This window comes from Lissotriton helveticus, chromosome 5_1, assembly GCF_964261635.1.
Source record: "Lissotriton helveticus chromosome 5_1, aLisHel1.1, whole genome shotgun sequence".
Lineage (NCBI taxonomy): Eukaryota > Metazoa > Chordata > Amphibia > Caudata > Salamandridae > Lissotriton > Lissotriton helveticus.
In genome coordinates, this window is record NC_136065.1 from 560,487,846 (window position 1) to 560,501,705 (window position 13,860).

Below are 13,860 nucleotides of genomic sequence, written 5' to 3' on the forward strand. Positions count from 1 at the left end.
CCTTTTCCCGTATCCGCTTAAGGGAGTCTGCTACCTGCTTAGTAAAAGAAGCGGATGGCTTTGTCGATCCGACCGATGACCTCGGTCCACCTACAGGGGAAGATCCGAGTGTCGCCGATTTTTCTTTGTTCGCCGGAGACGCAGACGCGCCCTCGACGACCGCACTCCGGCCCTCTGCTACGGCCTTAGGCGTCGACGCCGCATTCTTTGGATCGACAGCTTTCTCTTTTAGCGTCGGGTCTCCAGACTTTGGCTCGGTGCCCTTCGCGGACTTCGCTTCGACTGCCCGTTTGCCTGTTGGTGCGGTAGTCGTGGCTGAAGGCGTTTCGACAGTCTTCCTTGACTTCGACTCGACCACTTTGCTTGACACTTGCTCGACGACCTTCTTCGAGCTTGGCTCCTTGACCCCTTTCGGTACCTTAGCCTGTTCGACAGCCTTCTTCGGCTTCGATGTCTCCGAGGAAGACGGCACCGATGGTGTCGCAGACGTCTTCGGTTTCGATGGTGTGTCGGCCATCTTTGTTGTTTTCGATTCCGATGGTTTCAGTATCGGTTTCGATTTAGGTAATGGAGGCTCCGCTAATATGTCCTTTGCCGGGCCAGAAGGCGGGGCCGAGGATTGAGGTGTAGGGTCGTGGGTAAGGCCGTGTGGCGATCCCGTGACCTGAGCCTTAGTAATTGTACGTACGGGGCATAGCTCATCCTCCGAGCTATCTTCCATGGCCCCATAAGCTTCCTCGTCGTCCCCTACCTCCTCGACGTGTTCGTCTAGGTCCTGGCCCTCGACAGGTTCCCCGTAGTCGGCCTCGACCTCCGCCGACGCAGGTGCGATCTGCAGGTGAAGCTCGTGCTCGTCTGCTTCGGGGTCTACGAAGATGTCGACAGGCGCCGGTGCCGATCGCTGGGCCTCGAGGCGCGCCACGCGCCGAAGCTTGAGCGTCTTCTTCGACCTGAATTTCGAACAGGCCATACAGTTGGCCTCGTTGTGGTCCGGCGACAGGCACTTGTTGCATACAGGATGCACGTCGATGTGTGGGTACTTCGAACCGCACACGGGGCAGAACTTGAACGGACTCCGTTCCATCGCAGTGTCGTCGGGGTCTTGTTGCGTCGACAGGGCCTCGATGACCGAAGAGTCACCCGACTCCTCAGATATCCGACTCGAAGAGTTGGAGCACACACAAGACCGAACGCGAACAATACCGACGAAGTAAAGAAGGCCTTTTGGCCTTAAAGAAACTTTTATCGATTCCGAACAGGAGACGTCGAAATCACATCCGAACCCAATGGTGGAAAAAAACAATCTGGGGATGGAGTCGATGCCCATGCGCACTGTCTGGCTCGATAAGGACCTTTCATTCGCAACACAAGCAAAGAAGGTAGCCGGAACCTGCTTTGGGCTCCTCAGGTCAATGCGTAAGATTTTGCCCCTTCTCCCCCCCAACTCTCAAACACTGCTGATCCAAGGCCTGATACTCTCTAGGCTCGACTTCAGTAACTCCATCTATCTAGGAGCGCCGGAGGCGACTCTGAACAAATTACAAAGGGTCCAAAATGCAGCTGCCCGGATCCTTACTAACACCTCTGTAGAGCTTCAGCCAAACCAGCGCTGAAGCGCCTCCACTGGCTCCCGGTAAGAGCGTGTGAAATTTAAGGCCCTCTGCCTGGCGCACAGACTGCTCCAAAACAAAGGCCCCCCAAGCCTACAAAAATTCATTAAGCCATATAAAACCCCCAGATCCCTTCGATCCGACCAGGAACATCTCATCATCATCCCCAGAATTAAGAAAGCCCGAACAGGTGGAAGGCGTTTCTCGGTTCACGCTGCACGTTTCTGGAACGCCCTTCCCCTCGACTTAAGATTTGAACCCAACTACCTACGGTTCAGGAAGCGATTGAAAACACACCTCTTCCCCTAATCCCGTTCTAGGCCCCCCCCCTTGGTGAACCTCAGTTGTACTTATCTTAGCGCTGGGATACTCATGGGTGACTACGCGCTCTATAAATTAAAATAATAAATAATAATAATAATAACTGTAGTCCAGGGGAGGAGCCACCTATCTCGTGATACTTCGAAGACTCTTCCAGGACAACAACGTGCAATCATCCGGACCCAACACTAGGCGGCGATCTATGCTATAGATATGAATTTAGCAGCCCACATGCCTCGAACATACATATATGATTGGTTTTATTGCTATTTTATTTACCGTGGGGCTCCTACTTTGACAACGGGGAATACTCAAGCATGTGAATGTATGAAAGACACCCCAATACTGGAGAAAGGGTACTCTCAATCATGTGGGTCAGTTGGATACGTGAAGGGGTCATCTGGGCCACCCCCCAACCCTAGGTCCTCATCATCATCATCATCTGGGGGTGTATGAGGTGGAGAAATATGAGGTGGAGAAGTCTCAGTTCGAGGTGGTGTAATAGATTTAGGGAGAGGAAGTTGGTTAGAAGGAAGTATAGGAGAAGAAGGATGCATAGGTGATGTGGCAGAATCATTTTTCTTTGCAGGCACTGGAGGAGCAGGTGCTGTGTAGAACTTCCTGTTCCTATATGCCACAGAGGTGGCATGTCCTGTTTCTGGGTCAATGTAGATCATTTTCTGTATGATCTACAGGATCCGACTGAAAAAGTTCCTCTTCCTCAGGAACCGCTTTTGGTGCCGATTTTTTTCGATTCAGAGCGGGGTTGATGTTGACCTTTATTGTCTTTGGCCTTAAGAGGCGTGATAGAGTCATTAGGCTTCGCTTTTGGTTCCAAGGTTCTTGGTTTCGGAGCCGAAGCAGGATCTTTAGGCTTGAAAACGTTCGAAGCCGGTTTATCCACAGGCCTCGAGGTTTCCGGGCCTGATTTGTCTTTAGAGGTGGAAGGCGCAGGAACCGATTTCGGAGCAGAGTCCTTTTGGTTTCATTGCCGAAGGTGCCGGTGGTATTGGTACATGTGGTTTGCTCAGTCCCAAGCTACCGGAAGGCCTTTCTTTTTTCTTCGGAGCCAGCTCGAAGGCGAGGCTTCTGAAGTGTGTTTTCGGTCGCGACTGGGCCCAGCAGGCGGAGTCTTGACCATTGCCATCAATTTTAGTTGTGGGGTTGGGGTAGGGGCAGAAGTACTCACTCTTTGACCTGGAGTGATGGGGTCATCTGAGTCATCTGCTGCTGACACGATTTCGAGATCTTTGGAATCTTCTTCTGGGAGATCTGGGCCTTCGTCGAAGATGTCCACTGGCTCTGGAGCTGATCTCTGCATGATGTGTCCTCGAGCTCTTCGATCTCGAATAGGTTCTTCAATCGAAACTATGCTCAGGCTGGACAGCTGGACTCGTCGTGTTCAGGTGATAGGCACAGGTTGCAGACCTTGTGATGGTCACTGTGCGGGAACTTTGCTCCACACTGGGGGCATTTTTTGAATGGCGTCCTTTCCATGAGTCGTAGGCCTCACGGCGTGGATCGGTCCAACGGCCAGCGTCGACGCCCGGAATTAAGCCGATAAAAGTTATGCTGAAGATGTTCGAAGTCAGTCTGAAGAGTTTATGTAAGTTTTTCGCGTCAAAAGTAGTTAGAAATGTATATTTCGAACCGGAGCGCAAAAGTTGCATCCTAATCCAATGGCAGAAAAAAACAATCTAAGGATGGAGTCGATGCCCATGCGCACTATTGTCCAAGGGAGGAGTCACCAATCTTGTGACTACAAAGACTTCTTCCAAGACAACAACAACCTGCAAGCATCCAAGCCAAACACCAGATGGCGATCTAATGAGAAGTGTGAGATCTGCAGCTCATATGCCTCGAACATGGAGTTTAGTATGTTTGAACCCAGAATGTAAATATACATCTTTTAGTTAAGATGATTTTTATGTTGTGTGTTTGGAGAGGTTACTTTTAGAAAAGTGGGCATTTTCTTGCTTAACCATCCATGTGCCTCTGCCTTTTGTGTATGCCTTGTCTGGGTTTACAGTGACAGGAGAACAGGATGTGCATTCACACTAGACAGACACGGGGGTTGAGGTGTGTCCAGTCTTTCCTGGGTGACTCATAAGCATATTGAATATACCTGGCTACATTTAGAGTAGTGCAAGGAGTTGACACTTGCACCTGAATGGACTGTGGCTGCCTTCCACAAAGCTGTCTCCACCTCCTGTGATGAACCTGGCTTGGGCCAGGCTGAACTGGATTGTGTGCCAGAGGAACAATGTTTGCACCAGGGCCCGGACCCCAGAACTTTAGATTACTGCTGGACTAAGGAACCTGCCAGAAAGAAGGGCTGGAAGCGCTGTGAGGAGAGACTACCACTTTGCTGTGTGCTTTGCTGGGTTGGCCTGCAGTTGCTGCTTCTGTCTTGGGCAGGGAAAGCACTGGACTGTTCTTTCTGCATTATACATATCTCCAAAGGCTTGATGTAGAGCTTGCCTCCTGTTGGAAGTCTCAGGGAAATCCAAGACTTCAACTTCTTCTGGGTACCGGCTTGTGGAACTGGATGATTCTGCTGCCACAGAGGAAAAAGGTAACCGGATGCCCCCAACGACGCTGCGGTTGCTGGATCCGTGACCTGAAGGCACCGGCGCACTTCACACCGCAACACTGGTCTCCCTGACTACGACGCCGCAACCGAGGCGCTGCGTGCACCGTGACCTGTGGGCATCACTTCGCTTCACATGCCGCCTTGGTATCCCAGACGACGCGGTCACCGACAAAGCTGCCTGCACTGCGACCTGAGGACACTGCTTGTGAAGAACACAGAGCACCACCACGCTTTGCACTGCAGCCCTGGTCTCACGGACGACAATGCTCCAAGTGGCCATCAATGCCGCTGCTTGAACGATGGTTTGGGGGCACTGCTCGTAAGTTATACCACGCACCCTCCGACCCACACCTCAGCCTTCACCCACCGAAACTACGGTCATCGACTCCAGTTCGTCAACCGACCCCATTGCCTGCACTGCAACTTACGGCCCACGCATGCCGCATTGCCCCATCAGGCACTGCAGGCTTGGGTCTACCAAAAACAGCACTTCAGCAACGATGCCGCTGCCTGCACCGTGGCCTGTCAGCACTACAACAAGCACTGCCCCACTTCGCACCACAGCCCTGGTCTCACCGTCACCGTTGGACAACCAGCACCGAGCCGACGCCTGCACCGTGATCTGAAGGACCGCACATCACACCGCTTCACACCACAGCCTGACGCCTGCTGACGCTAGCGCTCCGGACTTCAAACTCAAAAAGTTCGACCTGCAAACCGTGTGACTTCAAGGGCCAGACGATTCCCGCACTGACTTCTGGAACAGACGCCTGCCGGTGCCGCACCTCCGGGGTTCACCGCAAGGTCCGAAGCCCTGCATCTCCAAAGGTACGGTTTTACAGGTCTCCCCGACACCATAGCTGGCCAGCAACTGGCCGGAACTGTTGGATTTGTTTGTCTACGACACCAATAGCCCCGGACAGAACTTCAAGGAACTGTATATAAAGTCTATTTTTGCTTTATTGTTATTGTGAATTACTGTATGTTGGATTTTTTATCGTTTTGGTCTTGTTTTACACAGATTAGTATTGAATATTTTTCTAAAACAGGTGTGGTGTCCTTTTTTAGTGTTTTCACTGTATTACCGTTTGTTAAATGAAAATGCTTTACCCACTGCCTCGGAGATGCGCCTGATATCTTGTGCCAAGTTACCAAATGGGTGAGCAGGGGTTATTTTAGATGTTTAATCCTCTTATCCTGACTAGAGTGGTGTATTCTGCCTGGCTTAGATCCATACCTTAGCAAACCAGAAAACCCATTTCTACATTCACAGTTCTCAGAGCAGCATTAATGATGCGCAAATATGCAATAGCAGCAGCAAAGAATAATATGTGCAATTACAATTGGGTTATCCATCGCTGAAAATGCAACTATTCCTGAAAAAAGACAGCAGCTTCACATATATAAAAACAAACAAATTCTTTATGAATTCTCAGTTATTACAGTCATATCCCAAAAGAGCTACATTTGCATGAGTTATTCACCACACACAGACTTCCACCTCTTCATCTCTATTTAAGCCTGCAGGAAATTTCGTATGAAATTCTAAAATGTAAATACTCCAAGCGTAAGTCACTCTATTACCACCTCTTGCACTGATGTTCACCCTTTCCACTGCAAAGAAACCAAGATTTTCTGGGTCACTGTTGTTTTTCAGAAAAATGGTTAGTCCCCAATCTCAATTTCTTATTGCCCTTTGATGTTCCAGTATTAGTTTCCGTAAGGGAAAAAAATAGTTCCCCACATACACGAGGGAACACAGGCAAGTCAACACATACACACAGTGATCAGAACTACAATTATAAAAATATATTATTTTTCTCTTGTATCAATCTGAGGTGGTATATTCCACTGTACTAGGTGACGTCTTACAAGCCTTACAATGACTACACTTAAACCTCTTGGCTTTGGATAACCAAGTCTCTGGTTTTCGGGCTTTAGTAAAAGAGCGGTTTGTCAATTCATCAGAGAGTCCTCCCCTTCCTATATATTTAAGGGGGAGAAATCGGCAGTGTGTGTGTGTGTGTGTGTGTGTGTACACACATATATGTATATTTATATACATATATACACATAAACACACAAGTGTCTGGCTCATTTGAGGACGGTCCTTTTAACCACACCTGAAAGTTTACTGGACAACACCTGATTATCATTTATGTAATAAAACCTATAATGGCCATCAGCAACCTGCAACACATACTTGGAAAAAACGTGCAAAACAATCTCAGATTTCAACACGGAGGCCAGTATACTCCTGTTAATTAGTACTCATTTTAGAAGTAATATCAAGAAAATTAAACCTTGAGCTTACCTCTGCAGTTAAATTTGGTGGTATCATAATGTCTCTCAGCGCACCTACAACAAAAATGCAATTTTGTATAAAAGATCTTGTTAAAAAACTTAGCAGACTTACGGTCAATACGCTTTTTATAACTAGTGATCGTGTGGAGGAGGAGAAGGAGAAATAGCAATAAGGCAAAGCAACAATTACATCTACAATTTCAATGTAAATCTAGGGTATCTAACTACAGGATCGGAATACCAATTTTAAAAAAAATGTATTCTAGTTTCAATGTGTAGATCCCAACATCTGAGTATGTGTATATAGCTGAACTCAAAGCATACACAGCTAAGGCTCTGTCATCAAATCTAGACTAACAGTTTATGAGTTTCCAGTCTGTGACGAAGAACATTTTCATGAATTGGAACGATGAGAACCATTGTCTTATGTTTGACTCTGCACTTGAAATAGGAGTGCTGGAGATTAAAAAGCTATGCAAACTGTTTGCCAAAAGTGTAATTCCACTGGAGTGAGCCTGCAGATGTATGGATGCAGACTTTTACCATTAATCTATTTGCTGGACCCAAACAAATCAAGGGTTGAAGCACACCAATTGTGAAATACTTCAAAGACTTTATGATCTTTTGGTCAATCATTTAGGACACAACTGCCTCAAATTAGACTGTCATGAAGACTTAGTTTAAGTATGGTATATGTTAGACTAGGAATATTCCTGTGCATGGCTTAGTATCCAATATATTGCAATAACAATGGAAAACAAAGATCCACAAGATTCTGTAAAAATATATATTACTGTAGTGTTATCCACCTGGTTCATCACCACCTTGCCACATAATTTTCTTTGAACAGGGCTTAGAGTCAAGGTCAATATCTTTTAAGCTCCAACAGAATAATGTACTGTTAAGTCTTACACATGCCATCTCCACCATTCCAATGTTCACCACCACAGCTCCCAAACATATAAACTGTCTGCTGTGGAACTTGAGTGGTTAAAGCCCGCCCGATTAACAAATTCATGGATTTCCACCACTGACACAACTGTGTACACTCTGCACAAGAATTAATTATCCATTTAGACCTAAGACTAACCACTGGCCACTAAAGAACTATTAAGGCAGTATACATGTAGCTTCGCACTTGGCAAAGTAAAATGCTTGACACCATTCTGTCAGAGGGGGAACTGTGTGGGCTAAAAACATTTAGCAGGTGTCAAGTGTTTGGTTGCGTGTAGATAGTACAGCCTATGAATGGTTCAGATTTTACCTGTAGCATGCATGCCATTGGCTTTAGGAATGATGCAATATTCACCTGACCCGGTGGTTATAAATGAAGTGGATCTTCTGACCACATCAAACTAGGGGGGCTGCATCTGTTATTTTGGCGAGGTTTCATTTTAACAAGCCGCCTGGAGAACAAAGCCTGTTGGTGTTCTCTGCATTGTTCTACGAGTGCACCATTGGTAGTACAATTTAAAGTCTGTGCTGGACAAGTTACTTACCTTCTGTAATGCCTTATCTGGTAGAGACATGATCTAGCCACAGATTGCTTACCTTTGAATTTCCGAGGCGTCAGGTTGGATCCGGAAGACTTTTGCTCGAGCAATACCCTTGCACACAGGTAGGTGGGCGTTGGTCAGCTCCAAGTGACATCGACGGCGGAGTCCGCACCTGAAGCGACATCTGCATCACCTATATAGACGCCATCTCGGCATGCTGACGTCAGTTACTTTTCACAACTTTCCATGCAAGGGGCGCTGATCCATGAATTGCACTGACAGTGCTGTGTTTAGAACAACTAGTGCCCTGAAAGGGAGCAGCTCTGACCATAAACACCTGTCCGCAGTGATGGAGGACGGGTGGGTCAGAATGAAATCAGCAGCTAGATCATGCCTCTACCAGATAAAGAGTTACCGAAGGTAAGTAACTTGTGCATCTGATAGAGAAATATGCTGCAGATTCTTTACCTTTGAAAAGATACCCAAGCAATACCATCCCTGGAGGAGGGACTGCGGACAAGGTTAGCCCAGGAAGTCCTGCAGGCCAGAGCTACTAAAAAGGACACCCCCTTCGGACTAGACTGTCCAGCCAGTAATGTTTGGCAAACGTGTGCAGATATGCCCACGTTGCTACCTGACAAATTTGTCAAGGACTAGAACACCACATTGCAATGCCGTGGTAGCAGCCTTAGCTCTGGTGGAATGAGCTCTTGAGCCTTCAGGAGGCTACTTCTTGGCCAGAGCATAGCAAATTTTTATTAATTCAGAGGACGACCCAACGCGAGATAGTCCTCTTCTGCACCACACGACCTTTCTTTGATTGAACATACCCAACAAAGAGTTGTTAATCCACTGGGAACTCTTTAGAGCGGTCAAGGTAGAACAAAGCTATTTTCGGGTCCAGATCTCTCCTCCTCTTAGAGGAGTATGAAAGAGCAGAGAAAGTGGACAAGGTGACTGATTGCCCCACGTGGAATGGTGTACCCACTTTCGGTAAGCAAGAAAACCTAGTGTGAAGCACCGACTTATCAGGGAAGATGGTCAGGTAAGGAGGCATGGATGACAGAGCCTGCAATTCACTCACCCTCCTGTCAGAAGTTATTGGCACTAAAAATTATGTTTTGCTAAGCAGTTGAGCAGAGGTTCGAACGGAGCACACATCAGGAAGGGGAGAGCCAAATTAAGATCCCACTGAAGCATGATGAATGGGGCAGGTGGGAACATATGTACAAGCACCGTACGAAATCTTTTTACAATAGGGAATTTAAATAAAGAGGATTGGTCTGGCGGCCTCAAGAAGGCAGACAGGTCCCCTTAAGAGTGCCCAGAGCAGAGCCCTGTTGGACAAGGGCCAAAATAAAGAGAAGGACTCCAGAGGGAAGCTGAAATAGGATCAACAGACCTTTCTGTATAATATACAAATGTTTTCCACCAGCAGGCGTACACGGCTTGGTAGAGGGAAGCCTGGCTGCCAAAATAACATTAAAGACTTCGGGAGGAAGGTTGAATGGTGTAATAATAATAATAAATAATAATCCTGAGCTTATAAAGCGCCTGGTTACACTTAGCCAGTGTGTCCCCGCGCTGTGCCGCTGAGGAACCCGTCCTGGCCTGTTCCTGTGAGGTGCCTACTCCTGGGCACCCCAAGGTGAAGCCAGGCATCCTAGCGTTAGGGCCGGTGTGGAAATTAAGCAAGATATTGCCCAGAGTTGCAGAGTGGGACCCATGATTAGAGTAGGCACCGAGGTGAGAGAATTATCGGGTCTGAGGACAATGAGCCCAAGACCCTGCCGCGACGGGAATTGAACCCTGGTCCCGGGCCAGACCTCTGCATCGGAGTCTGCTGCTCTAACCAGTGGGCCACACTTCTGTAACTGCTGCTCAATCTCGAAGCAAGATGGTGCAGAGTTGACAGTTTCAGGTGGAGGACCCTAACCTGCTGATGCGACAGAAGGTGCTTCCGAAGGGCCAGCCTGATCGGAGGATCGATGCTCAGTTGGAAAATCTCATGATACCAGACTACCCATGCCCAGTCCAGAGCCACAAGCATAACTTGGGCACAGTCACTCCTGATTTTCTTGCACACCCTGGATAGGAGTAGTATTGGTGGAAAGGCGTACATTATGCCTGAGCTCCCTTGGAGGCAAAAACAGAAGTCAAGCGAGTGACGCCTTCGAAACTCCAGGGTGCAAGACTGCCGACACTGCACATTCTCGGCAGAGGTGAACAGATCTAACCAAGGTTCTCCCCACTTCTAAAAGAGACCTTGCACCACCTCTGGAGGGAGACGCCATTCGTGATCTGCTAGTCATCGACGGCTGGGTTTGTAGGCCCTGGCATTCAGACAACCTGCCAGGTGTTGACCACCAGGGATATGCCCTGCTGTTCTAGCCATGTCCAGAGATGCACGGTCAGCAACCCCACCTGGTCCGATCTGTTGCAGTATCACATGGCCGTTGAGTAGTCCGTGAACACCTGAATCACCTTTATCTTGATGGAAGGAAGAAAAGCTTTTAATGCCAAGCGAATCGCTTGGAGCTCCAGCAAGCTGATGTAGAGTCCTCTAATCTCCACCTCTCCCAGACGGCCTTCCCCAGGTCCTGTGCACTTACCTCCGTAATCTGGGCCATGTCAGAGAGATTCCCCTGATGCTGTGCCCACTGGTACTTCAGGAACCTCTGCGGAGTCTGCATTTGCCATCTGGCATATGTCGCTAGAAGGATGCAGGAGACCATGAGGCCTAGCATCCTCAGAGTCAGTCTCACCAAAACCCAGGATAGAGGCTGAAACAGTGTCATAGCCTGAATATCCTGGCCTCACCGCTTACGAGGATAGGCTGAAAACTGCACTATGTCCACAACAGCTCCGATGAAAGGGAGCGTCTGAGAGGTAGTCAGGTGTGACTTCGGCATGTAGATAGTGAACTCCAGCGAAAGCAAGAGGTTCGCTGTAGTCTGGAGGTGGGAGAGGACAGTCTGGGGCGAGCTCGGTTTCAGCTGATCGGCAACACTGGGGAAAACAGGAACAGCTGATCAGCGCAGAGGAGCTGCAACCACTGCCCTCACCCTGGTGAACACTGATGGAGTGCTGTCAAGGCCAAAGTGAGAGCACAGTGAACTGAAAGTACTCGTGGCCTACCGTGAACCACACTTAACGCCGATGAGCAGACAGGACAGGCATGTGAAAATAGGCATCCTGCAAACCAGTCTCAGGGTCTAGGACAGACCAGACCTATGACAGGAAGAACATTTTTAACTTTTGACTTTTTCTTACAGCGGTCTTGTCTCCGAAGAGACTGGTGCCATCAAAGGGCATGTCCATAAAGGAAGCCTAGACATCCCCAGAAAAGTCAGAAGTTCTCAGCCAGGTGTGGAGTCGAACAGCCATCTTCGATGATATCCCTCTGTCCAGTGAGTCGGTTGTGCCAAGCCCACAACAAATGGTTTCCCATTCCCGCAAGGAGTGGGAGTAACAGCCCAATAGGCATGCAGTGTTCACCGACCGCAATGCAAGGCTGGCAGAAGAAAACATTTCCATGCGCCAACTATCCAGCCTCATGGATTCCCTATCCAGGGATGCGGAAGGGAACGCACCTTGTGAGGGAGAGGCCTGGACCACCAAGCTCTCGGGGTAGGGTGGTTAGAGAGGAATTTTGGGTCATCCGGTGTAAGGCAATGGCGGCAGCCAATTGTCCTGTTCACAGGAGCAATGGTGCTGCGTTTGAACCAGGTTCCCAGCAGGACATCAGTCAAGGCCTCGTTGAAAGGCAGGCGAGGTTTCGAGTAGGAGACACCCGGCTGCAGGGGCCTCTGTCATCAAGACCTTAGTCTGGGCCTGCCGAGGTGAGGCAGAAGTTACTTACAGAGCGGATGAAGCCAACATCACATGGAGCCGACGACACACCTAATGGCAAGCAAAAATGTTGCTCGAGCAAAAGTCTTCCGGATCCAGCCTGACTCCAGGGAAATTCAAAGGTAAGGAATCTGCGGCTAGATGTCTATCAGATAAAAAGTTTTCAAATTACTGTGAGCATTGTTTGGTCTCATAGAATGCCTATCTGTAAGGCGAACATGCATGGCCTTTTCTGTGGCAGTCACAGTGCAAAGCATTTAGAAAGCCTAGCTCAGAAGGATCTAGGAGCATGTTAACATTTAATTACATGTTTACGACCTAAGGTTAAGGTGAAACGTTGGTGGTTCAACCAAAAACCTACAGCAACGCACATCATCTTTGTCCAACCTGTGGGGGTTAGGCATGTGGTCAAATTTCTTGTAGCTTGGATACACAAATCTAATAATTGGATACATTCCTACCTCTATCAGGATGAAAAACATTCTTATTTTGTTTCCAGTTTATCCCTCCATCTTCTCCCGTAATGGGAAGCAGGCAACTGCCACAGTCTGGACATTTATTTCCTATCACCTAGACTTTGGTACTATTGCCTTGTCAACAGGTGTACCACAGTAAAGTTACCTCATCTCCAGAAGGCAACACGAGCACAACCAGACATCCTTCTAGAGGTTGTGTAGGGTTCAAATGTTGTCTGAGCTCCTTTGCATGCTTAGTTTTGCAACCTCCTCCTTAATATGGGACTGCATGATATGAACAAGGCTGAACCAAGCCCTTTTGTGGTCATTGTGGACTTTCAGGTCATTTAAGGTATTCTAGTTCGAAAGTTAAACTGTAGGGACTGATATCATCCAAGAGGTAATAGTATTCTTAAAATGCTGTCCATTATTTTCTATTTGCCATTTTTGGTTAAGTGTTTTTGCACCTTAGGGATGGTATTGGTTCTTTGCATGAGGGTATTAGAGGTCATCAAGTCATTTAAACGTAGTTTTGTCCAGTGAAATTAACTCTTATGTTTTTTGTGTGCCAGATTCAGAGGAAGACTTCAGTGGGGCCCCGCATGTAATGCAGAACGTGTCAATATATGTTGTTTTGCCAACAGCAGAGCTACAATTCATGGTCTTAGACGTGACCTGAGCGGAGGTTAATACCTTGACTGGTGTCGGTCCATGGCAACAATAAGTTGGACGAGAACTAAGAGTTTAGTGATGGAAGGTCTTTTGTTCTCAAATTTGGGTATATACTGTGATAATAAATCACGAGGCACATTCAAATACAGTTGCACATTGTGGCCAATTTTGGGACTTTATAGGGCTTTCAAGGGCACAACCTGGTTAACTTATTCGCTTATCTATAACCTCACGGTCTGTGTCTGTGGATACATGCCCCCCCCCCATTGGTGGACTGTAAAAAAACATCTCTGCAGGAGTGCCCCCCCACACACACTTTTTGTCACCATTTGGACTACTAGATGCTGGTATTCGACTAAGAGCACTGAAACCTGGTAGCCAGGCTCCAGTGCCTCTGCTCTCCCCCACAACGGTTATTTTCGACTTGATAATCCCAAATTCACAAAGACATTACACTCTTATATGTCCCTAGTATATGGTACCAGAGGTACTAAGGGTATAGGTGATGAAAGGGTCCACAGGGCTGCAGCATAGTTTTGTACCACCCTGGGTTACCT

General features: G+C 47.9%; 1 protein-coding gene across 3 annotated transcripts in view; it reads right to left on the minus strand.

Moving 5' to 3' along the window:
- The window catches only part of PTEN (phosphatase and tensin homolog), a 265,772-nt gene that overhangs the window by 147,308 nt on the left and 104,604 nt on the right, over window positions 1–13,860 (minus strand). For all 3 annotated transcript variants that reach the window (XM_078642886.1, XM_078642887.1, XM_078642889.1), the window contains exon 4: window positions 6,839–6,882. In XM_078642886.1, coding sequence (XP_078499012.1) covers window positions 6,839–6,882 — 44 coding nt within the window. The remainder of the gene's footprint in view (window positions 1–6,838; window positions 6,883–13,860) is intronic.